The 26455-nt window shown below is 41.9% G+C and overlaps 1 protein-coding gene across 1 annotated transcript; it reads right to left on the bottom strand.

Annotated features, from left to right (window-relative positions):
* Window positions 1-184: 184 nt before the first annotated feature.
* LOC121574113 (eukaryotic initiation factor 4A-I) lies at window positions 185-25794 on the bottom strand. The gene is made up of 11 exons (XM_041886718.2): window positions 25704-25794; window positions 24257-24314; window positions 23871-24003; window positions 23173-23312; window positions 18677-18845; window positions 18393-18502; window positions 7292-7435; window positions 6242-6379; window positions 2069-2158; window positions 1585-1664; window positions 185-1243 (listed from the first exon to the last, which is right to left on the bottom strand). Exons 1-11 carry the CDS (start codon window positions 25724-25726, stop codon window positions 1099-1101), a joined length of 1230 nt encoding a protein of 409 aa, XP_041742652.1. The 5' UTR covers window positions 25727-25794; the 3' UTR covers window positions 185-1098.
* Between the last annotated feature and the right edge of the window lie 661 nt (window positions 25795-26455).

Genomic DNA, 26455 nt, shown 5'->3' with positions numbered 1-26455 from the left:
GTCAAGTAACCCATACCATGCACATTTCACACAATTATATTGCTCAAAAATTTGAATTCATTTCAGGGTCATCTGGCCAACTCAATGATCTTGCATTCTGGAACAGACAGACCACATACCAACTTAGCACTGATGAGAAACACTGATGAGTACAACAGGATAAATAACTGACAAAGCAAATGCATGATTTTATTTGGTAACTTTATTGAAGTCATCCCCCTTCCCCAATTTGTAAAATGAAACCAAACTAATGAATAAAAGAGGGGTGGAAAATAAATAATGTTTATACTGGATTTTGATTTGCGTAAAGGGTTTAATGTCGAGTCCATCAAATATCTTTGCACCCAAAAAAAACTCCCAATACCCCCCTCTGTACACCGTTATGCTCTCCCCAAAAATGTCAATGAAATGTTTAGAACAAGGGGACAAATGCTAACCCTTGTGAAATGTTAATTATACACACTAGAAATGTCTACCAACATGTTTGGAACACCACTAAGAGTATTCAAATAATTGCTGTACTTCCAACAGGGAACATGGAGCAAAAAAAATTAAATAAAAAAAGAGAAACAACGTCATCCTTTGTTTCTGTTTAAAAACTCTCCTGCAGAAAATCTATGGCATATCAGCAATGGATAGTGATACAATATAACTGATGCAAATAACATAGACTGGAACTGAATGATGCAATCCCCATCCCCCAAGAAGTCACCATTTCCTATTGAAATGGAGTCGCAAGGGGTCCTAGCAGACCACATAAGGACATGAAGTCTGCTGCTAATACAAACACAGCAAATCTCATCTGTTGCCAATTAAAATACAATTCTTGAGTTTTATTATGCAAGGCGAGCCATAGAAAACCAAATGAGTGGGGCTGAGCTGAGGGACCGCAGAGGGCATGGAAGGAGGAGGAAAACAGGAGTTCCCCTACCCCATTTAAGAGCGCAAAATTGGGATACATGGGAGGCTTGGATAGGTGGGTGGTAGGTAGGAGACGGGAGATTTTAGAGAATGAGATTTGGGAGGGGGGGAATAGTGGGATGATGATGGTCCGTAGAGAGTTAAGGTACCACCAGCAGACAGGGCGCCAGGGGTACTCTAGATCAGGTCAGCCACATTCATGGGCATCTCCTCTACTGTGGTGTTGTAGAATGTCTCAATGTCCCGGAGTGTGCGCTTGTCCTCTTCAGTCACCATGTTGATGGCAACACCCTTCCTGCCGAAACGGCCTCCTCTCCCGATCCTGGCACACAACAAGCAAAGTCGAGATTAATATGAACCCTGCCAATCTGCAATTATAATCAAAACGGTAGAGAAATAAATATGATTTGAATGAACAAACCAGGAATGAGAGCAGGACATTATAGAACAATCTAGAAAAAGTATGATATTGGTTTGTGGTTAGCTAGGTACATTTCAATGATGTATGAAATGGAGGATGTCAGTAAAGCAGGAACTCCTGATTAATCAGGAAAATTCACACCCCAATATGAACCATGTTGATTGCCATAATCAAAACAGCAGTGAAATAAAAAGTGATTCCTATGGAGCTTTGTTTTTAATATAACTCAGGGTCCCTCCTACCTGTGAATGTAGTTCTCACGATTGGTCGGCAGGTCATAGTTGATAACCAGAGACACCTGCTGGACATCAATTCCACGGGCCTGAAAAGAGAAACATGATCAGCACTCCTGCAATGCCTGACCTCTAGCGGCTTTAATACCCTGTACACCGATGCAAGATGGCTTGGTCCCGTGTGTATCAGTTGGTGGGAGTGTAGCGCCAAAGGTTATGGGTTCGATTCCTACAGGGATAAAACATTTTTGCCACTTGACTAAAACTTTGGTATTACTGTTAATTGAGAATAGGCTAATTAAATATATAATATAGAGCCCACTTACACGTTTAATTTCACTGTAAAGGAAGTCGATTTGAATAAATGGGTTTGCCAAATTGATTAATATAATAAGAAATTATATTTATTACATTAAACAAATGAAAATATTCAAGGCACAGTGTGCTCTGCCCAGGTAGTAGGGTGCTGCTGCGTCTCCTGAACTCAACTCACCAGCAGATCTGTGGTGATGAGGACACGGCTGGAGCCAGAGCGGAACTCCCTCATGATCAGGTCCCTCTCCTTCTGGTCCATGTCACCGTGCTGGGGAAGGAGGAAGGCATCACATGTTACATTTAGCAGACTCTTACACAGACCCACTTATAGTCAAACAAGACAGTCAGTTAGCCTGGATCTGTGAACACCACAGGCACTTCATATAATTTCACATTATGGAAATCATAAAAACCAAGAAATGCTGATCTAACCAGATCGACAGGATGTTTACTGCACAAATAGAGGCACTAAGAAGCAATGGAGGAACTTGAGAGGATTCTGTAGATAATGTAAACGAATGCTGACACCTCAATCCAATAAATGACACCACTTCAACCCTGTGCCCGTATTAGTGTTCAACTCGATGAATGTGCCCATACAGGGCTCTAGACTGACCACAGTCACGTTTCGTGACCCTTTGACTTCACTGTGCGAGTTACATTTTTTTATTGGTTGCACTGGTGCGAGCTGTACATTCTACCTGGTCAGCTCAATCAAAACGTCCTATTTTTTGGGCGGATAAAACTATGATTTGGTCAAACAGTAAAATGCATTATCCTCACGATTTCTGTAATAAAAAGGTCTGCCCTGCCGCTGTTTCACACCGTTTTTCAATCGAGATAACAGCTTTGAAATATGGAGTTGCGCATTGGCCATTGCGAGTGCACTAGGCCTCATTGGGTAGTATTGAACTTGGTAGGAAATCAAATAAATGTATTGAACTCAGAAAATGCCCAAGTTTATAATAAGACATGAACAGAATGCATCAGTGATTCATATTTCCGGCAACTTTCTGAAGTGGCAACGACACGGAAATGCCCCAGTCTCATCTGTATGTGTGGGTGCGCGTATGTCTACGACTATAACCGTTAGCGACGCTAAGCATAACAGTCTTCTGGTTGATGGAGAAAGGCTTTCCCAAAAACCTCATTAACTAGAAAGAAGCTTATGCCTGCCTACCTGTAGGGTTGGGCGGTATCCAGATTTTCATACCATTTCTGTACCATACGGGGGCATATGGTATTACCTTAAGTGCACAAAAGGGGTGCAATTTAGGCAACACGGATCTTGATCAAGGAGGGGATCGTCTCTACTGTAACCAAGAAGCTTGATCTCGATGTCTAGCCACATAGCTAGCAAGTTAGTAAACCAAATGCATATCTGGAGCCCTGAGCTGTATATAGTTGATTCGGAACATCTTAGATAGTTCACTTATAGTTATAAGCAGTGGCATAGCACACACCCCAGTAACTCAGTAAAATCTTTAAATTGTTGCATGTTGCGTTTATATTTCTGTTCAGTATATGATGCAAATTTCAGTCAACTAACTGACCCTCATTAACCGTTCAACAAACCGTTATTTTTTCTAAACAGTAAAATGACGTGACCAACAGAAAACACTATCAGAGATCAGTATATAATGACGAGATGCTCATGTTTCCCCCCCTAACAAATGGGAGTCGTCCCAAGTCGGGAAGGCAGGCGACAAGCATAGGCCCAAAATAAGTCCATTGGACTGATTTTGGTCAGAGTTTGGCGAGTGTGAAACCTCTCGCTTCGCCTCTTCCTCTGATACTATGCATGCATACAAGGACCCAACATTTTTCATTAAGAGCTTAAATGGAAACATGCAACAATAGCAAGCATATAATCTTACAGTCAAAAGGCTATAGTCTATTATTGAACATGCAATTCCTGTAATGAAGCAGCTAATAAAACGTCATTTTCAAACATTTGCCCAAATGCAACTAGAAGAAAACAGTTCTAAACTGGGCACCTATTGCGAGCAGTTTCATATGTGACAGATGAAAATCTCTGTTAGAAACTTAGAAAGAGGGGGAATCTAAATGCAACTACTATGATGGGTTGCTAATATGACTAGGATTGTGCCTTTGGCTTCTGGACAACAAAATGTTGATATGAAAACCAATAGAACGATGAATGGATTTCTGCAAGGCTACTTTGAAGCAAAGTAAGACATGCCTCATTATTTGAAGTAAAGTAAAACGTTCAGATTTTAAACAATTATACTGCCTCAAGCTCACATTGCAAAGTGGTGGGTGACACACTGATGGTCAACAGTAGGCAGGCTATTGCCTATGCATCCGAGGCGTGCTTTACGAGATTGAGAAATAAAAATAGCTCCTTTTTAAATCGTGGCCACTAAAGTTAACACGTGATTGCATTTGGAATTGTTATTTGTTGCGCAATGACTGGGCTTACAAAAGCAGGTTTCACTCCAGTAGCCTAAAGGCTTTTTGAGGAGCTACTCTCGCGCTGTCTGACAGGTGGTAGGTGAGCTATGCCGCTTCTCAAACTAGGCTCTGTATGCTGTGCGCGTATGATAAATAAAATGCATGACGACTAATGAAAATACACGTGCCAATTGAATTCCAAAGTTATGCAAATTCCATATATACACACCGATAAGCATGACCGGTCAAATGTATTTTCGGCGGCTAACCGATTAACATCCCTAATATACACTACCAGTCAAATGTTTGGACACACCTACTCATTTAAGGGTTTTTCTTTATTTTTTACAATTTTATACATTGTAGAATAATAGCGAAGACATCAAAACTATGAAATGACACATGGAATCATGTAGTAACCAAAGAAAAAGTGTTAAACGAAAACGTTTTATATTTGAGATTCTTCAAATAGCCACCCTTTGCCTTGATGACAGCTTGCACACTCTTGGCATTCTCTCAACCAGCTTCATGAGATAGTCACCTGGAATGCATTTCAATTAACAGGTGTGCCTTGTCAAAAGTTAATTTGTGGAATTGTTTTCCTTCTTAATGCATTTGAGCCAATCAGTTGTGTTGTGACAAGGTAGGGGGGAATACAGAATATAGACTTATTTGGTAAAAGACCAAGTCCATATTATGGCAAGAACAGCTCAAATAAGCAAAGACAAACGACAGTCCATCATTACTTTAAGACATGAAGGTCAGTCAATACAGAACATTTCAAGAACTTTGAACGCATCTTAAAGTGCAGTCACAAGAACCATCAAGCGCTATGATGAAACTGGCTCTCATGAGGACCGCCACAGGAATGGAAGACCCAGAGTTACCTCTGCTGCAGAAGATAAGTTCATTAGAGTTACCAGCCTCAGAAATTGCAGCCCAAATGAATACGTCACAGAGTTCAAGTAACAGACACATCTCAACATCAACTGTTCAGAGGAGACTGTGTGAATCAGGCATTCATGGTCGAATTGCTGCAAAGAAACCACTAGTAAAGGACACCAATAAGAAGAAGAGACCTGCTTGGGCCAAGAAACACTAGCAATGGACATTAGACCGGTGGAAATGTGTCCTTTGGTCTGGAGTCCAAATTTGAGATTTTTGGTTCAAACCGCTGTGTCTTTGTGAGACGCAGTGTGGGTGAACGGATGATCTCTGCATGTGTAGTTCCCACTGTAAAGCATGGAGGAGGAGGTGTTATGGTGTGGGGGTGCTTTGCTGGTGACACTGTCTGTGATTTAGTTAGAATTCAAGGCACACTTAACCAGCATGGCTACCACAGCATTCTGCAGCGATACGCCATCCCATCTGGTTTGGGTTTAGTGGGACTATCTTTTGTTTTTCAACAGGACAATGACCCAACACACCTCCAGGCTATGTAACGGCTATTTTACCAAGAAGGAGAATGCTGTGGTTGAGAATGCTGTGACCTGGCCTCCACAATCCCCCAACCTCAACCCAATTGAGATGGTTTGGGATTAGTTGGACCGCAGAGTGAAGGAAAAGCAGCCAAAAAGTGCTCAGCATATGTGGGAACTCCTTCAAGAATGTTGGAAAAGCCTTCCAGGTGAAGCTGGTTGAGAGAATGCCAAGTGTGCAAAGCTGTCATCAAGGCAAAGGGTGAATGTAAACGTAAATAAAATATATTTTGATTTGTTTAACACTTTGTTGGTTACTACATGATTCCATGTGTTATTCATAGTTTTGATGTCTTCACTAATTTTCTACAATGTAAAAATGTTTTAAAAATAAAGAAAACCCCTTGAATGCGTAGGTGTCCAAACTTTTGACTGGTACTGTATATACAGTACCTGGGTGTTAGGTATAACAAAACTGTGGGACATGGACACCAAGCTGGAAGTGCAGGAGCTCTTACCAGGGCAGAGACTGTGAAGTCCCTGGCGTGCATCTTCTCAGTCAGCCAGTCCACCTTTCGGCGGGTGTTGATGAAGATCACAGCTTGGGTGATGGTCAGGGTCTCGTACAGATCACACAGGGTGTCCAGCTTCCACTCCTAACAAAGGAAAGGGGGTTGAATTGAGTATGAAGAAAAGGGAAAACTTCAAGCCAAAGATCTGGTCAATAATACCCATTTCAAGCTATTGTGCCAACCCAAACTACACTATTCACACTAGGATATTTTGTTATTACCATTTTCAAATTTTCCTTATCCAGCACAGTTCCAGGCTAGTAAAGTAAATAATGTCTCAGCTCAGTAGTGTGAAAGGGGTATAATACACAAAAGGTTGATATTACAGTTATATCAAACGTCTAAATTATAAAGCGGATGAGGTTGCTTTTAAGTTAAAGTTGTAGAGGGACAAAGAGCCCAGCCACGGTGTAGAGCAGTCGACTTTCTCTGCCAAAGAACACTGTTACTCCAACAGCATGGGAGTGAGAGGTTTCACTCTAGCCTAAATCTGTCCAAAATAAGCCCAATGTGTTTCTATGGACTTATTTAGGACCTAAGCTTGTTGCCCGCCTTCGGGACAACTCCCAATGTTAGGGTGGAGAAATGAGCATCTCTTCATTATATACAGATCTCTGGAGACTCAGAGGGAACTTGGGACCCCAACAACGTTTCAAAAGTGCTCAAGAGGATATAGCTAAACTCATCATTAGAAGCACTGTAGCAAGCTATTTTCATACAAAATCAACCATCTTGATAATCAAATAATACAATTTTAAGGAAGGAAAGGCCATTTCTAAAAGTATCATTGATTAACATTCCATGTTAACAGGACAGTTACTGTGTTGTATTGACCAAATGGGGCTACTTCATGACTTAACTTATTCCTGTTAGTAGAGCAAAGGGCCTCACAAGATTGTAATAACGAGCATTTAAAAGAGCAATATATTCTCTTTATATACACACACTTGCTATAACTATAACTATAACTATAACATGCATCCATTACAGCAATACCTCTTTCTCCACGTTGATGTAGAACTGGCGGATACCCTCCAGGGTGAGCTCCTCCTTCTTCACCAAGATACGGATAGGCTCACGCATGAACTTCTTGGTGACCTCCAGGACATCCTGAGGCATGGTGGCAGACAGGAGCACCACCTGGATAACAGGGTTGAGAACAGTATTAGCTCTATAGAGTAATCACTTGACAAAGGAATACATGGGTCATTGAAAGATTACTATGGTGTGCTCAGCTGTTCATCTCCCTCCCTCCCTCTCGCTAGCGCTTTCTTTCTCTAGGAGCACTACCAGGAAGGAGGGTTGGGACAAGTACTAGCTAAGATTCAGAAAAGCACAGTACATTCCACTTGAAAAAACATATTCTATATTCGCCGATTTATGCTTAAATCGACCCTTTGCTAAGCCCAGCCCCAGAATGTGGGGAACCAATCGCAATGTTCCAATGGATAGCAACTGCCGTCGAGTCTGACACCTGGGACAAGATAACATTTAAGTCGCATGAAAGGCAGTGAGGGCTATGGCAAAAACAGAATTCTTCAAAAAATATTTTGTTTAAATGGCAAAATAATTGAACAGTGCAGCATTAGTACTCGCTACTGTGATTCCTGAAATGCAGAGCCTGTTGGGCGAGTAAGAGCGTTGGGCCAGTAACCAAAAGGTTGCTTGTTCGAATCCCCGAGCTGACAAAGTAAAGATCTGTCGTTCTACCCCTGAGCAAGGCAGTTAACTCACTGTTCCCCGGGCGTGGATGGCGATTAAGGCAGCCCCCCGCACCTCTCTGATTCAGAGTGGTTGGGTTAAATGCAGACGACAAATTGCAGTTGAATGCATTCAGTTGTACAACTGACTAGGTATCCCCCTTACCCTAATCCAAAATTAAACTTGATACATTATTTGCTACCTCAGCTGGCTAGACAGTGCTCAGTGTCATCGAACACCAAACGCTGCTAACACTAGATAGCCACGTAATACAACTTGTTCTCAAAATGTGTTGGCTAGCTAAGTTAGCAATGTTATGAATACAATTCATCTGCTGTTGACATCAGGATACGATTTGAGAGTACTAGTTTGCTCCAAAAGTGTTTATAGCTTTGACTGCAGGCTGACAGTGAATTCAGAGTCATTCAGTGGCTAGCTACACTACAAACAATTTTACCAGGTTCCCGTGAAGCAATTGCAATGACAGTTCACAACATACCCAAGAGTTTCCTGATTAGCAAGTGGTAGTCTGTAGGGATGTGCATCTTTCCCTTTCAAGACGATTCGATACGTATCTATACTGAACAAAAATATAAACGCAACATGTGAAGTGTTAGTCTTATGTTTTATAAGCCAAAATAAAATCTCCCAGACATTTTCAATACGCACAAAAAGCTTGTTTCAAATTTTGTGCACAAATTTGTTTGCATCCCTGTTCGTGAGCATTTGTCCTTGCCAAGATAACCCATACACCTGAGAGGTGTGGCATATCAAATGTGCAGTTTCGTCACAAGACAATGCCAGAGAAGTCTCATGTTTTGAAGGAGTGTGCAATTGGCATGCTGACTGCAGGCCTGTCCACCAAAGCTGTTGCCAGAGAATTTAATGTTAACTTCTTTACCATAAGCCGCCTCCAACGTCGTTTTAGAGAATTTGGCAGTACGTCCAACCAGCCTCACAACCGCAGACCACGTTTAACCACGCCAGCCCAGGACCTCCACATCTGGCATCACCTGCAGGATCGTCTGAGACCAGCCACCTGGACAGCTGATGAAACTAAGAGTATTTCTGTCTGTAATAGAGTCCTTTGGTGGGGAAAAAAACTCATTGTGATTGGCTGGGCCCGGCTCCCCAGTGGGTGGGCTTGCTGCGCCCCTGCCCAGTCATGTGAAAGCCAGAGATTCAGCCTAATGAATTTCTTTAAATTGCTTGAACTGTAAGTCAGTCAAATCATTTAAATTGTTGTTTATATATATTTGTGTTCAGTATAGATACACGGGCTCCAATAGATTTTAATTTGAAACTATTCGGTTTGATTAGAGCAGGGATCTGGCAGCCACAGATCAATTTATCTTTTCTTTTTTTACTCAGGTCTGAACTTACTGTTGAGCGTTAGAATACACAATGTGAAAAGTAATTATTGATTGGCAAGTCAGTCTAATGGACAGTTATCTAAAAAAACATTGTTGAATTACCAACCGGTGGGCCCACGTCGATTTTGTTAGTCACCCTCAGTCAGATACCATATAAAAAAAGCGAACATTTTCCCACACCCTGTAGGTATACAGACCCGCGAGCCACTGCGGCCTCATGAGTTCAGATTGTGGCCCCCACCACCATCAAAGTTACCCGTCCCTGGATTAGAGGAATGAATCGATGCACTAACATTTGTTGTAGGGCTGACCCCATTTAGTCGAGTGGTCTGTCAATGGGATGTTGGTCGACCGAGATCTCTTTAGTCTCCTGTCCGAGTGGACTAATCCATTGCGAAGGCCGTGTGGATGGCACAGTCCATCACTTTAAGACATGTGCTACTGAAATTGTATATGGTTATATTACATGAGAACAAATGGTGCAACACTAATAAAAATACTATTTTATAACAAATTATCTTTCTCCCGCATTGGATAGTGGTCACTGTCCGCGGTTCTGAAACATCAGTGAACTGTTGAATTGGCGCCTTTTCCTAGACCATGTTGCTGTGCATAATAGCAAAGTTAACCAGCATATTGGTGTTGAGAACAATGCGGTGGTGGCAGCAGCGGAGTTAGGAGACGAGAAAACAGCTCGCCTTAATTGTCTAAGAAAAGTGAGAGAGGAAACCAACTTAATTAGGTCTATAATCAATAGCCTTACTGTTAAATTTGCCTGGCTTTATAAATCATCCATTTACACTACTAGTCAAAAGTTTGGACATACCTACTCATTCTAGGGTTTCTTTATTTTTCCTATTTTCTACATTGTAGAATAGTGAAGACATCAAAACTATGAATTAACACATGGAATCATGTAATAAGCAAATAAAGTGTTAAACAAATCAAAATATATTTTATATTTGAGATTCTTCAAATTAGCCACCCTCGACTAACCGGTACCCCCTGTATATAGCCTCCCTACTGTTATTTTATTTTACTGCTGCTCTTTAATTATTTGCTATTTTTTGTTTTATTTACCTATTTTTTACTTAACACTTCTTTCCGTAAAAACTGCATTGTTGGTTAAGGGCTTGTAAATAAGCATTTCACTGTAAGGTCTACACCGGTTGTATTCGGCGCATGTGGCAAATAACATTTGATTTGCTTAGATGACAGCTTTGTCCTATATCTGAGAGAAAAGAAACAGGAAACTTTATTTTACACATTGTTTTTTAGGCACAAAATGATTCCATATAAACAAATATTCCTTTTTTAAAACTGGTACCGGGCTACCTTCAAATGAGTCTTGAGGCTTTTGGCCCTAGAGCAAAACAAACATGTAGAGTTGAAGTCGGAAGTTTACATACACTTAGGTTGGAGTCATTAAAACTCGTTTTTCAACCACTCCACAAATTTCTTGTTAACAAACTATAGTTTTGGCAAGTCGGTTAGGACATCTACTTTGTGCATGACACAAGTAATTTTTCCAACAATTGTTTACAGACAGATTATTTCACTTATAATTCACTGGATCACAATTCCAGCAGGTCAGAAGTTTACATACACTAAGTTGACTGTACCTTTAAACAGCTTGGAAAATTCCAGAAAATGATGTCATGGCTTTAAAAGCTTCTGATAGGCTAATTGACATCATTTGAGTCAATTGGAGGTGTACCTGTGGATGTATTTCAAGGCCTACCTTCAAACGCAGTGCATCTTTGCTTGACATCATGGGAAAATCAAAAGAAATCAGGCAAGACCTCAGAAAAAAAATTGTAGACCTCCACAAGTCTGGTTCATCCTTGGGAGCAATTTCCAAATGCCTGAAGGTAGCACGTTCATCTGTACAAACAATAGTACGCAAGTATAAACACCATGGGACCATGCAGCCATCATACCGCTCAGGAAGGAGACACGTTCTATCTCCTAGAGATGAACGTAATTTGGTGCAAAAAGTGCAAATCAATCCCAGAACAACAGCAAAGGACCTTGTGAAGATGCTGGAGGAAACAGGTACAAACGTATCTATATCCACAGTAAAACAAGTCCTATATCGACATAACCTGAAAAGCCGCTCAGCAAGGAAGAAGCCATTGCTCCAAATCCGCCATAAAAAAGCCAGATTACGGTTTGCAACTGCACATGGGGACAAAGATCGTACTTGTTGGAGAAATGTCCCCTGGTCGATGAAACAAAAATATAACTGTTTGGCCATAATGACCATCGTTATGTTTGGAGGAAAAAGGGGGAAGCTTGCAAGCTGAAGAACACCATCCCAACCGTGAAGGACGGGGGTGGCAGCATCATGATGTGGGGGTGCTTTGCTGCAGGAGGGACTGGTGCAATTCACAAAATAGATGGCATCATGAGGAAGGAAAATTATGTGGATATATTGAAGCAACATCTCAAGACATCAGTCAGGAAGTTAAAGCTTGGTCGCAAATGGGTCTTCCAAATGGACAATGACCCCAAGCATACTTCCAAAGTTGTGGCAAAATGGCTTAAGGACAACAAAGTCAAGGTATTGGAGTGGCCATCACAAAGCCCTGACCTCAATCCTATAGAAAATGTGTGGGCAGAACTGAAAAATTGTGTGCGAGCAAGGAGGCTTACAAACCTGACTCAGTTACACCAGCTCTGTCAGGAGGAATGGGCCAAAATTCACCCAACTTATTGTGGGAAGCTTGTGGAAGGCTACCTGAAACGTTTGACCCAAGTGAAACAATTTTAAAGGCAATGCTACCAAATACTAATTGAGTGTATGTAAACTTCTGACCCACTGGGAATGTGATGAAAGAAATAAAAGCTGAAATAAAGCAATCATTCTCTCTACGATTATTCTGACATTTCACATTCTTAAAATAAAGTGGTGATCCTAATTGACCTAAGACAGGGAATTTTTTTACTAGGATTAAATGTCAGGAATTGTGAAAAACTGAGTTTAAATGTATTTGGCTAAGGTGTATGTAAACTTCTGACTTCAACTGTACGTGTTCGTGAAAGACACCTTTCCATAGAGAGGTCATATTAGTGTGTAGCCCAAACTGTTCGGACAATACAGACAAAAGATGACAAATCGGCGTCACAGACGTCAGACGAGTTCCGTGAAGCTTGAGGGCGTTTTGCCTTTCCACTGAGGGGCCATAATAGTTTTTAGACCAAATTATTCAGACGGTACAGATGTTTGTGAGAACACAAATTTTCGGGATGTCTCATGGTCTGACAAACACCGCTGTAGCTCCGACACCTTTCACCGCAGATTTTAAAGGCCGATATTGGCATATTGAGATGCAGCCCATGCAAAAACCCAGATGTCTCTAGCTTCAGACAGATTTTTATGGGAATTTTTTATTATGCTAATTAGATTGTTACGGGGCCATGGAAATTGACTCAAGAGGGTCAACTCTGTTGCAGATAAACATGTGCCGTACAAAAGGCTAAGGATAAAATAAATCTAATCCTAGGTTCACACATGAATTGACAGAATTCGTAGGCGAGTGGGTAAATCGCCATTACCATCGGTTCTATTGGCCAACGTGCAATCACTGGAAAAACTATCTACGGTCGAGACTATCCTACCAACGGGACATTAAAAACTGTAATATCTTGTGTTTCACCGAGTCGTGGCTGAACGACGACACGGATATAAAGCTGGCTGGGTTTTCTGTGCATCGGCAGGACAGAGCACCTACGTCTGGTAAGACGAGTTGCGGGGGTGTGTCTATTTGTCAATAACAATAAGAGCAAAGTCAAATATTAAAGAAGCCTAGAGGTATTGTTCGTCTGAGGTAGAGTACCTCATGATAAGCTGTAGACCACACTATCTACCATGAGAGTTCTCATCTATATTATTCGTAGCCGTCTATTCACCACCACAAACCGATGCTGGTACTAAGACAGCACTTAACAAGCTGTATAAGGCCATAAGCAAACAATAAAATGCTCATCCAGAAGTAGCGCTCCTAGTGGCCAGAGACTTTAATGCAGGCAAAATTAAATCTGTTTTACTTCATTTCTACAAGCACGTCACATGTGCAACCAGAGAAAAAAATAAACTACTCTAGACCACCTTTCCTCCACACACAGAGACGCATACAAAGCGCTCCCTCACCCTCCATTTGGCAAATCTGACCATAATTCTATCCTCCTGATTCCTGTTTACAAGCAAAAAATTTACGCAGGAAGTACCAGACTCGCTCAATATGGAAGTGGTCAGATGACGCAGATGCTACGCTACAGGACTGTTTCGCTAGCGCTGACTGGAATATGTTCCGTGATTCATCCAATGGCATTGAGGAGTATACCACCTCAGTCACCGGCTTCATCAATAAGTGCATTGACTACGTCCCCACAGTGACCTTACTAATCCGGACGCTTATAAGAAATCCCGCTATGCCCTCAGACGAACCATCAAACAGGCAAAGCGTCAATACAGGACTAAGATTGAATCGTACTACACCTGCTCTAACACTCGTCGGATGTGGCAGGGCTTGCAAACTATTACGGACCACAAAGGGAAACCCAGCCGAGAGCTGCCCAGTGACGTGAGCCTACCAGACGAGCTAAATGCCATTTTTGCTCGCTTCGAGGCAAGCAACACTGAAGCATGCATGAAAGCACCAGATGTTCCGGACGACTGTGTGATCACGCTCTCCGTAGCCGATGTGAGCAAGAACTTAAAACAGGTCAACATTCACAAGGCCGCGGGGCCAGACGGATTACCAGGGCGTGTACTCAGAGCATGCGCGGACCAACTGGCAAGTGTCATGCGCGGACCAACTGGCAAGTGTCTTCCCCGACATTTTCAACCCTCTCCCTGAAAGAATCTGTAATACCCACGTTTGAAGCAGACCACCATAGTCCCTGTGCACACAAATGCAAAGGTAACCTGCCTAAATGACTACCGCCCCGTAGCACCCACGTCGCTAGCCATGAAGTGCTTTGAAAGGCTGGTCATGACTCACATCAACACCATCATCCCGGAAGGCACAGGAATGAAAACATGTATTGATCACATCTTTACTAATGCTGCAGAAATTTGATTTAAAGCAGTATCCAAATCCATCGGATGTAGTGATCACAATATAGTAGCCATATCTAGGAAAACCAAAGGCTGGGCCTAATATAGTGTATAAGAGGTCATACAATCCGTTTTGTAGCGATTCCTATGTTGATGTAAAGAATATTTGTTGGTGTGTGGTGTGTAATGAGGAGCAACCAGACACTGCACTTGACACATTTATGAAATTGCTTATTCCAGTTACTAATAAGCATGCACCCATTAAGAAAATGAATGTATAAACTTAAATCCCCATGGATTGATGAGGAATTTTAAAAAAAATTGTGTATGGTTGAGAGGGAAGAGGCAAAAGGAATGGCAAATAAGCCTGGCTGCACAACCGATTGGCAAATGTACTGCAAATTGAGAAATCATGTGACTAAACTGAATAAAAAAGAAGAAACTATACTATAAAACTAAGTTAAATGAAATAAAGACTGATAGTAAAAAGCTTTGGAGCACCTTAAATACAAAATTTGGCCATAAAGGCAAACTCCGCTCCATCATTCATTGAATCAGATGGCTCATTCATCACAAAACTCACTGATATTGTTAATTACTTTAATGATCTTTTCATTGGCAATATTAGCAAACTTAGACACAACGTGCCAGCAACAAACGCTGACACTACACATCCAAGTATATCTGATCAAATTATGAATTTTGAATTCCGTAAAGTGAGTGTGGAAGGTGTGACAAGATTATTGTTGTCTAGCAACAATGACAAGCCACCAGGGTCTGACAACTTGGATGGAAAATTACTGAGGATAATAGCAGACAATATTGCCACTCCTTTTGACATATCTTCAATCTAAGCCTACTAGAAAGCGTGTGCACTCAGGCCTGGAGGTAAGCAAAAGTAATGCCGCTAATCAAGAATAGAAAAGCCCCCTTTACTGGCTCAAATAGCCGACCAATCAGCCTGTTACCAACCCTGAGTAAACTATTGGAAAAAATTGTGTTTGACCAGATACAATGCTATTTTACTGTAAACAAATTGACAAACTTTCAGCAAACTTATAGGGAAGGACATTCTACAAGGATGGCACTTACACAAATGACTGGCTGAGAGAAATTGATAATAAAGAAATTGAAGGCTGTTTGGTTAGACTTCAGTGTGTTTTTTGACCTTATCGATCATAGTCTGCTGCTGGAAAAACTTGTGTTATGGCTTCACACCCCCTGCTATATTGTGGACGAAGAGTTACCTGTCTAACAGAACACAGAGGGTGTTCTTTAATGGAAGCCTCTCCAACATAATCCAGGTAGAATCGGGAATTCCCGAGGGCTGCGATCTAGGTCCCTTACTTTTTTCAATCTTTACTAACGACATGCCACTGGCTTTGAGTAATGCCAGTGTGTCTATGTATGCAGATGATGCAAGACTACACACATCAGCTACTACAGCGAGTGAAATCCCACCCACACTTAACAAAGAGCTGCAGTTAGCGTCAGAATGGGTGGCAAGGAATAAGTTAGTCCTAAATATTTCCTTTTTAACACTATAAACAAGGCAGGTCCTACAGGCCCTAGTGTTGTCGCACCTGGACTACTGTTAAATCGTGTGGTCAGCTGCCACAAAGAGGTACCTCGGACAATTACACTTGGCTCAGAACAGGGCAGCACGGCTGGCTCTTAAATGTACACAGAGAGCTAACAATAATATGCATGCAAATCTCTCATGGCTCAAAGTGGAGGAGACATCGTCTTCATTACTACTTGTTTTTGTATTGTAGATATGTGGTAGTTGAGTATTGGCCTGAGGGAACACACTTAATGTGTTGTGAATAGTGTTATGAAATGTAATGTAATATCTTTAATTGTATATAACTACCTTAATGTTGCTGGACCCCAGGAAGAGTATATCGAATAGGGATCCTTAATACAATACAAAAGTGACTGGGGAACTACGTAAGCTTCATAACATAAAATAATGTGACAGGTGAAATGAAGAACACAATCTGCTTTATCTCCTAACGCATTGCACAAGTTAACTGCAGGTATTTCCTTAAAAAGTAGCTACAAATTGTATTGAAAAACTTCAAAGAAAGTTTCAATGATATTGACGAAACCATCCCGTGTCTATTTCCAAATACCCCGGTACATACAGTATGCCGCCCAAGCCTAGTGGTAAGCCTAGCTAACTTCTGGAAAGTGGTTAAGTCTTTGAAACAAAACAGACATTTGTAGTGCTTTTAATAACCATTTTGCTTCAGCTAGCCACCTGTTTGAAAGGATAGTCTCTGAAAATTCATCTCATTCCACTGGAGGGAGTCCTTTAGTCACCTCAGAACAGATTGTAGAGAATGATGCACGCACATACTTTATTTTCATTTCAACCATTTGATGTCTACGATGTATTAAGTGCCTTGCTAAAGATCAGGGGCTGATTCACTTGACCCCTTCTTACTACAGCTCTCTGCCCCACTCACTGTTGAACGTTTAACATGTATTTTTAACTTCACAATTGCTTCCGGTGTTATCCCTAAGATTTGGAAAGTTGCACATGTCCTCCCCCTACACAAAGGCGGAGATCTTTCTGACTTAGATAATTACCACCCAATCTCCGAGTTAAAGTATGTTGCCTAGCCAAGGTTTTAGAATCCTTGACCAACTCCCAGCTAAGGTTTTCAACTTCTCACTAATCTAAAATATGCACCAGTTTGATTTTTAGATCTGGACATCGCACTGTTTCAGCCACTATTGTTGTTTTAGAAGTGCTACTCATTTAAAAACAGTCTGAAATGGGCCTGGACAAGGAGCCTTGCAAATGGTTTAAGAGCCATCCGACCTCCAGGACACAATGTGTGCTTTCGGATGCTGTCAAGTCTAGTTTCCTCAATATTACGAAAGATGTACTGCAGGGGTCGGTATTGAGACATGCGTAAATAATATTGGACTATGTATTAAATCCTGTAATATTCATCTGTATGCAGACGATACGGTTATGTATGCCATTGCACCGACAGTTAACCGAGCTATGTTAGAGCTGCAATCTGATTTGGTTGCATTACAAAAAGCCCTTCATTTAAAACGTGTACTTAATGCGGGCAAAACTAAATACATGTTCTCTAATTCAATGAAAGATCTCTCAGGTGGGCTACATATTCACTCATTGGATGGTTCTCTCATCGAGCGGGTTCCCGCCTATAAATATCTGTCCGTTTGGATTGATAAAGATCTAACGTTTGACAAAATATACTGATGACCTAGTTAAAAAGCTAAAATTTAAAGTGGGCTTCTTTTTTAGAAATAGATCTTGCCTCTCCATGAACAGCAGGAAGCAGATTGTGCAGTCAGCTTTCCTGACAGTTCTTGACTATGGTGACACCATTTACCAGAATGCCGCAGCCACTACTCTTAAACCATTGGATGCAGTCTACCATAGCGCCCTTCGCTTTATTACAGGTGACAGTTTTAATACTCATCACTGCATCTTGTATCAGAAGGTCAGCTGGACCTCACTAAAGTCCCGTAGATCACTTCATTACTCCCTTCTTGTTTGCAAAGCTCTGCTCCACAAGCTTCCAACATACCTCACTTCACTGTTGAAACATAGAAATACCATACCCATTCACAGGGTTTGTTAACTCTTTGAGGTCCCACTTGTCTCCACAAAGTAAATCCGCCTTTAGTTTTAACACGCCAGTTATGGAATACCTTACAAAACAACTTACACCTGGATTCCCTGGTGCCGATAGGGTAGTTTAAAACTGTTGTTAAATTAGTTTAATGAAGTGTGCAATTGTTTCAACTGACATAATATATTTATAGCCGTCTTGTAGTTTTATTTTTGTTGCAAACGAGACACTGGTCTGAATTGGGCTACACTGAATAAATAAAAGTAAATTTAAAAAAATTGCAGAGGCTTCAGGTAGAGCATAGCTTCCTAAGGACTGTTTGACACAATTTGTCCTCATACCTGTGTACTAGTGCCAAGCTTCTGGAAAATCTCGTAGATCTGGTCCTTGAAACCCCGGCTCAACATCTCATCAGCTTCGTCCAGGACAAACATCTTGATGTACTTAGAAGCTGAGGGGGAAGATGAGCACTTGGTTTAGACAAAACTTGAACACAAAGTGAAATGTCAATACTCTTCAGTAAACAAAAACATACAGATGTAAACATAACATTGCGAAATGTTTGACAAACCTATGTTATCTGTACAAATCTGGTCACAAAAAGAAAGGCCCTGACATCACTCACAGAGGAACTTGCGGTTCAACATGTCGAACACGCGGCCTGGAGTTCCAACCACTATGTTGGGAGCCTCAGCCTGGAGTTTTGTCACCTCGTTGCGGACGTTGGTTCCGCCGATACAGGCATGGCAGGAGGCTCCCATGTAGTCGCCGAGGGCCAGGATCACCTTCTGGATCTATTGAAGAGGAGAGGGAGTCGATAAAACTTAAATCCAGCAGTCAGCCGTTGTCACAAAGTGCTTTAACAGTAACACAGCCTAGACTAGGGAGCAAGCAGCAGCACAGTGGCCAAGGAAAGCTCCCTCTGGCACATATTTGACTAAGTTTACATGTCCATTTTGGTGATTTCTGGTATATCATCAAAATCAAATCACAGCATGTTTTTGGACTCATTCAGCAGTTATTACATGATTAAGTGCAATACAATTGGAAATTAATGTTGAAAGTTCAATTTATATTTCTAAAACTTATGCTGAAAATGATGCCGTCGCTGCTTCCTGATGACAAGACATTCATAAAATAGCCCAATGTCAAAACACAGTTTGAAAGTGTCCAAATCAATAACCAATATGTGGAAACAGTTTGTGATAGATTTGTATTTATTATGGATCCCCATTAGCTGCTGCCAAGGCAGCATCTACTCTTCCTGGGGTCCAGCAAAATTAAGGCAGTTATGTATTGTAATGTTTGTTTTTTAAATTGTACTTTACAACACATTAAGTGTTCTCCCGAGTGGCGCAGTGGTCTAAGGCACTGCATCCAGGCTCTGTCGTAGCTGGCCGTGACCGGGAGACCCATGGGGCGGCGCACAATTGGCCCAGCGTCGTCCAGGGTAGGGGAGGGAATGGCCGGCAGGGATGTAGCTCAGTTGGTAGAGCATGGCGTTTGCAACGCCAGGGTTGTGGGTTCGATTCCCACGGTGGGCCAGTATGAAAAAATAAATAAAAAATAATAATAATGTATGCACTCACTAACTGTAAGTCGCTCTGGATAAGAGCGTCTGCTAAATGACTAAAATGTAAAATGTAAGTGTGTGCCCTCAGGTCACTACACACTACTACCACACAAAATAGAGCATGTTTCCATGCGTGTGTGTATTCATGTGTATGTGCCTCTTCACAGTCCCCACTGATCCATAAGGTGTGAAAACAAACAAAAATGTACTATCTACACATACACGTGCAACAATAGTAATATTACTTGCTTTTCTTATTTTATTACATCTGTCCAATGAGCACCATAAACTGCACACGCACCAAAAACACTTGACAGGTGGCAATTAATAACTAATCGATTAGGGAGGAATATGCGCCGTTGAAACCATCACAAAAATATAAATTGGGGGTATTTTCACGACACTGGTTAGAGGACAACCTGCAGAACACAGCCGGCTACATTTTGATACAGGGGTCACCAAAACAGAACGAGAAAAGAAACACTTCTGTCAATAACCAACTCGATTATCATGTGTTGTCCGGGTTGGCCCGGTGTAGGCCGTCATTGTAAATAAGAATTTGTTCTTAACTGACTTGCCTAGTTAAATAAAGGTAAAATAAAAATGACCAAAATAATAGTGTTGAAATTAATTGAGCGAAGGGGGGGGGGGGGGGATGAGGTTGCACATCCTGTTAAAACAAACAGCTCAAAAACCAGAGGAATCTGGGAATAATGTTTACACCACTGGTTAGAGAACAATTGGTAGAAGACCGCTAGCTACATTTTGATTCATGTTGGTCACCACTGCAGTAAGTGTAACGCAACACTTTTTTTGTTAATCACTTCCATCGATATCATACTGAAATCAATAGAACAGGTGCAAACATTTGGGGTGAAGACCGATTTAAACTACCGTAATACCATTCAAAGGGCACACGGAAACCAGGAATAACCTATACATGGTTGGTTAGATGAGAACTTGTAGAAGGCTTAAATCAATGTTTTGGAATGTCAGATGTTGATTTCTGCAGGCTGCCATCATGGAAAAAGTGAACAAACCACTTTTTCTGTCAACGTCAACTAATCATGATGTGGCATAGGATATCAACAGTGACAACTGTTGGCTGCTACAGTGAGGCAAAAAAGTATTTGATCCCCTGCTGATTTTGTACGTTTGCCCACTGACAAAGAAATGACCAGTCTATAATTTTAATGGTATGTTTATTTGAACAGTGAGACAGAACAAAAAAATCAAGAAAAAAACGAATGTCAATTTTTTATAAATGGATTTGCATTTTAATGAGGGAAATAAGTATTTAACCCCCCCTCAATCAGAAAGATTTCTGGCTCCCAGGTGTCTTTTATACAGGTATCGAGCTGAGATTAGGAGCACACTCTTAAAGGGAGTGCTCCTAATCTCAGCTTGTTACCTGTATAAAAGACACCTGTCCACAGAAGCAATCAATCAATCCGATTCCAAACTCTCCACCATGGCCAAGACCAAAGAGCTCTCCAAGGATGTCAGGGACAAGATTGTAGACCTACACAAGGCTGGAATGGGCTACAAGACCATCGCCAAGCAGCTTTGTGAGAAGGTGACAACAGTTGGTGCAATTATTCGCAAATGGAAGAAACACAAAAGAACTGTCAATCTCCCTCGGCCCGGGGCTCCATGCAAGATCTCACCTCGTGGAGTTGCAATGATCATGACAACGGTGAGGAATCAGCCCAGAACTACACGGGAGGATCTTGTCAATGATCTCAAGGCAGCTGGAACCATAGTCACCAAGAAAACAATTGGTAACACACTACGCCGTGAAGGACTGAAATCCTGCAGCGCCCGCAAGGTCCCCCTTCTCAAGAAAGCACATATACAGGCCCGTCTGAAGTTTGCCAGTGAACATCTGAATAATTCAGAGGAGAACTGGGTGAAAGTGTTGTGGTCAGATGAGACCAAAATGGAGCTCTTTGACATCAACTCAACTCGCCGTGTTTGGAGGAGGAGGAATGCTGCCTATGACCCCAAGAACACCATCCCCACCGTCAAACATGGAGGTGGAAACATTATGCTTTGGGGGTGTTTTTCTGCTAAGGGGACAGGACAACTTCACCGCATCAAAGGGACGATGGACGGGGCCATGTACCGTCAAATCTTGGGTGAGAACCTCCTTCCCCTGAGCCAGGGCATTGAAAATGGGTCTTGGATGGGTATTCCAGCATGACAATGACCCAAAACACACGGCCAAGGCAACAAAGAAGCACATTAAGATCCTGTAGTGGCCTAGCCAGTTTCCAGACCTTAATCCCATAGAAAATCTGTGGAGGGAGCTGAAGGTTCGAGTTGCCAAACGTCAGGCTCGAAACCTTAATGACTTGGAGAAGATCTGCAAAGAGGAGTGGGACAAAATCCCTCCTGAGATGTGTGCAAACCTGGTGGCCAACTACAAGAAACATCTGACCTCTGATTGCCAACAAGGGTTTTGCCACCAAGTACTAAGTCATGTTTTGCAGAGGGGTCAAATACTTATTCCCCTCATTAAAAATGCAAATCAATTTATAACATTTTTGACATGCGTTTTTCTGGATTTTTGTTGTTGTTATTCTGTCTCTCACTGTTCAAATAAACCTACTATTAAAATGATAGACTGATCATGTCTTTGTCAGTGGGCAAACGTACAACAGCAGCAGGGGATCAAATACTTTTTTCCCCCTCACTGTATTTAAATGCCGGGTGTACACTACATGACTTTCAAAATCCTAACACCGCTGAGCCTCACATTAAACAACCGTCTTTCCTGTAGTTTTTTGTGTGTTGCCAACGTAGTGGTGTGCACACTAAACGACGTAGCATAGACGGGGGTCACACACACAAGATTCTTCACTTGGTTGTGAGGATTCTCGATACCATGCTGTCTCACAAAAACAATGTGATTCGATTTAACATAGCTACAACGAGCTGTGGCTCAAAGCAGCCTCAAACGTTTTCAGTCAGTCATTCACGCTTGCCATACAGAGTTGAAATATCTAGCCAACATTTTGAATTTAATAACATTGCTTGTGAACTTCAGACTAGAGCTTCCATAGTCTGTGCATTAGCCTGAACATTTGACGTCCCTAATCTACTTCCATGTTCAAGACAATTTTAGCGTAAATGTTCATTACTTTTAGTCATCATCTGACAAGCAACAATATTCATAAGGATCAGATTTGTGTAACTCATGAGTTTGTGCCCATAGCATGAACCAGCCTGTTGCTCACTCCACAGAGTCGGCTGGGATGAATATCCCTCTCTCACCCTGACAGATATAAGACTTAGTGCCACTCAAAGACACTGCCTTGCCCGTGACAGGGGTGGCACATTACATCATCAGCCTACATGGTTTCATTCACACTAGAGAGCAGAATCAAGCCAAGCTGTACTGTGCTGGCAATTCATCCACCATAGTTGCTAGAACAGTGCTGGAAAGGCCCATGTGATATTAAAATATCAGAGCCAGCATGGTACGTTTGAGTCGGCACGACAGTGTACAGGGTACAGGAGTTGCAAATTAAATGTGTGTAACCTGCCTGCTGAGCCAACTCTCGGGTGGGAGCGAGGACTAGGGCCTGGGTGCCCTTTAGCTCAATATCAATCTGCTGTAGGATGGAGATGGCGAAAGTGGCAGTCTTCCCTGTGCCGGACTGGGCCTGTGCAATGACATCAAAACCTGGTGGGGAATGAAGGGTCATATTCATTAGTAGACACCATAGCAAAACACTTTGCAACAGAAAAATCAAGTGTTTCTTATTGGACAAATTCAGACAGGTCCCTCCCAGTTGGTTCCTAGTGAATATGACCAAGGATATGCTTTATAGGCATTTGGTTCACTGTTTAGATGCAGAGGCTTAGGAAATCTGCAAGCTAAATAATAAAACATTTAAGGCATGATTGAGAAAGTCTCCAAACCTGACATGTAGGATAGTCTGGAATAAATAAAAGCCAGTGTCGTATGATCTCTCAAGGAAACCTAATGTTCCACATAGGAATGAAGAGGATGAATAGAAGTATAGAAGTTCAGGCAACTTCAGTCAGCGACAACTTAGGCTAGAGATTGACGCAAAAAGAACACTATAAAAATCAACACATAATTGGTATTGAAGTCATTCCCATGTCTGAAGCTTATACCCATCTTGATACATATTGATGAAAAAAATAAAATAAAAATAAAAGGTCTCCCACACACAATATCCTGTGTGTGGGAGTTTATTTTAGGAAACTAACTTACCCTTGATACAAGGGAGGATGGCCCTCTGCTGAATGGCAGAGGGTTTCTCAAACCCATAGGCATAGATTCCTCTCAGGAGAGTCTCACGCAGGGCCATCTCATCGAAGCTGTCCACAATCTCATTCCAGTTACTCTGTGGAGAGAGAAAGATAACAGACCACGGTTTGTGTATATGGTACCCAGAGACTGTACTTCTTACACAAACTCCCAGTACTGCTTTACTGCCAGTGGAGAGATGGAAAACCATGCAAGACCCTGATTGTGGGTGTTAGATGTATGCATCTTCTCCTCCATCCCATTGCCAGTAATGATATTCAACAATTTAACCGGTCCTTCATCCAACTTTTGACAAACTTGCCTGACACACACAAAACACTTAACTTTACCTCAATGATGCCATCTGGCTCCATGCCCTCAGGGCCATTGTCTCTGTTGGAGAGGTCTCTGGAGGAAAACGTCCACATGTCAATACTAGATGATACATATATTTCATAACTCATTAGCCAATTCTAATGATATCATGAACAAAAACATTTCTAATCAGAAATGTATAAGGGGTCTAATGCCAGGGTGTGATTGCAATAGGCATGACATGCCCGAATTCGGCCCATTAAGTGCCAATGATTGAATCGAGGCACCCATGTTCAATAAACTCGCATAAGATGGTCGTTTTGGTACCCCACCATCGGTGCTGGCGACCAGCGAGGCAGAATTTGGGGCACACACACAACCAAACTTGTGACGCCACTCAATTTCCAAAAACATATATTTCAGAAAGTCTTCCCAATGCAGACGAATCGAACACGCCCATGCAAAATTACTTGTATTCAGAGATTTTGAATAGAATAATGGTCATGGTAGATAAATTGGTATGGGTTCGCTGGCTGTCTAGGCCCGAGTAGTCATGGTGGATAACAAATTGGTGGAGGTTCGCTGGGTGGCTAGGCCGGAGTGGAAATGTAAACCCCGTGATGAAACTGCTAACGTTAGCTCGCTAACAAGCAAAACAACATATTCAGCAGGGATAGCTAACCATACTAGCTGGAAGTAGCAATCACTCAACCGAAAGGCCTATCCGATTGCAAATAATTCCATAATAAATACAAAATAAAGCACCGCCACCAGGCCTAGCGACCCCTAATTTACCCGAAAAACCATGTGCTCGTAGCGCACAAAGTTAGCTAACGTTAGCTGAAAGGGTGGCTCCATTAAAAGAACAAGCGATCCAGCAAGCTCGTAAACATAATATTTCGGATAAGAACTGTAGCAAGTGAGACACTAGCTAGCCGGAGTTTTGAGGTTAATAGTTAACACCCGTTACTAGCTAACGTAGTTAAACGTGACCAACGACACTGGGCAGAAAATCATTTGTGCACCATGGCGGGGCTCGCTGGTGAGACAGGCCACCATTTTCCCGCAACCGGTCTGGTGGTGTTCGCCTGCGAAATTATAACTACCTAGCCATCTTAACCGATGTTAGCAGTTCGACTTCACCATGCATTACTCAATTAACATTTGTGGGTTGGCCAGCAAATCAGTGTTTACAATAATACAAGGCACAATTTGAGCCAACTACCTAGCTAACATGTCATAACGTGAAACATTTTTACAAAGGGCTTGCCTTTAGACCTGACCAGCTAGCGGCTCCAACCCGACTACCGCTAGCTAGTTTACAGTTGCTAACGTTAGTTAGCACTAAAACGACAGCACAAGGAAACCGCTAATATTAAGGTTGCATTTTATAACGGAATTGCGGGGCCGACCGGGTTATTTTATCTAGCCATGTGTAACTGGTTATAATAAAACAGTGAAACAATTTGCTGGATTCTTTACCTCTCTTCATAATCTGCCGACATTATCACAAAGGGCGAATACGCCGCAAAAATGTTTTATATACCACAACGTGGTTTGGAAAACTCAAGATTTGATTGCTGAAGAGGACTATCATTCAATGTTGGCAACACCCAGAGTCATATATTTAGACCCATTGTGACATATTATTGGCTATCTAAGAAGTCACTAAAAGTGTGGTTGCCGCCTTTATTTGACCATAATAGGAGCGAAAAGGAGGACTCGATATTTGGTTCCTCCCCAGCAACAAAACCATTGGAAGCATAGACCCTATTAAATTACAAATTCTATGATTGGAAGAAACATAACGAACAATGCTTTCATTGGATTTGTTGATTATGACGCATAATCCAAAAAGCACTAGATATATATATCTGATGCTGTAGCTACGGAGAGGAATTACATTCCAAAGAACGCAATATGACTTTTAATACATTTTTTTATTTTATTTATTTTTTAGTCATTAAGCAGATGCTCTTATCCAGAGTGACTTACAGACAGTATTTTTTTTTTATACTGGCCCCCCGTGGGAATCAAACCCACAACCTTAGCGTTGCAAACGCCATGCTCTACCAACTGAGCTACATCCCTGCCGGCCATTCCCTCCCCTACCCTGGACGACGCTGGGCCAATTGTGCGCCACCACATGGGTCTCCCGGTCGCGGCCTGCTACGACAGAGCCTGGATTCGAACCAGGATCTCTAGCGGCACAGCTAGCACTGCGCCACTCGGGA

Source organism: Coregonus clupeaformis, chromosome 9, assembly GCF_020615455.1.
Source record: "Coregonus clupeaformis isolate EN_2021a chromosome 9, ASM2061545v1, whole genome shotgun sequence".
In the NCBI taxonomy this organism is placed as follows: domain Eukaryota; kingdom Metazoa; phylum Chordata; class Actinopteri; order Salmoniformes; family Salmonidae; genus Coregonus; species Coregonus clupeaformis.
Note: the sequence above shows the minus strand (reverse complement) of the source record. Positions and strands in the feature narration are given on the sequence as shown.

Excerpts from the sequence above, each read along its gene's own strand:
- LOC121574113 (XM_041886718.2), bottom strand. The coding sequence starts at position 25,726 with ATGTCGGCAGATTATGAAGAGAG. Across the intron at positions 18,846-23,172 it reads CCCGAGAGTTGGCTCAGCAG|ATCCAGAAGGTGATCCTGGC; the intron begins GCAGGTTACACA and ends CCTCTTCAATAG. Across the intron at positions 18,503-18,676 it reads GTTGAACCGCAAGTTCCTCT|CTTCTAAGTACATCAAGATG; the intron begins GTGAGTGATGTC and ends CTTCCCCCTCAG.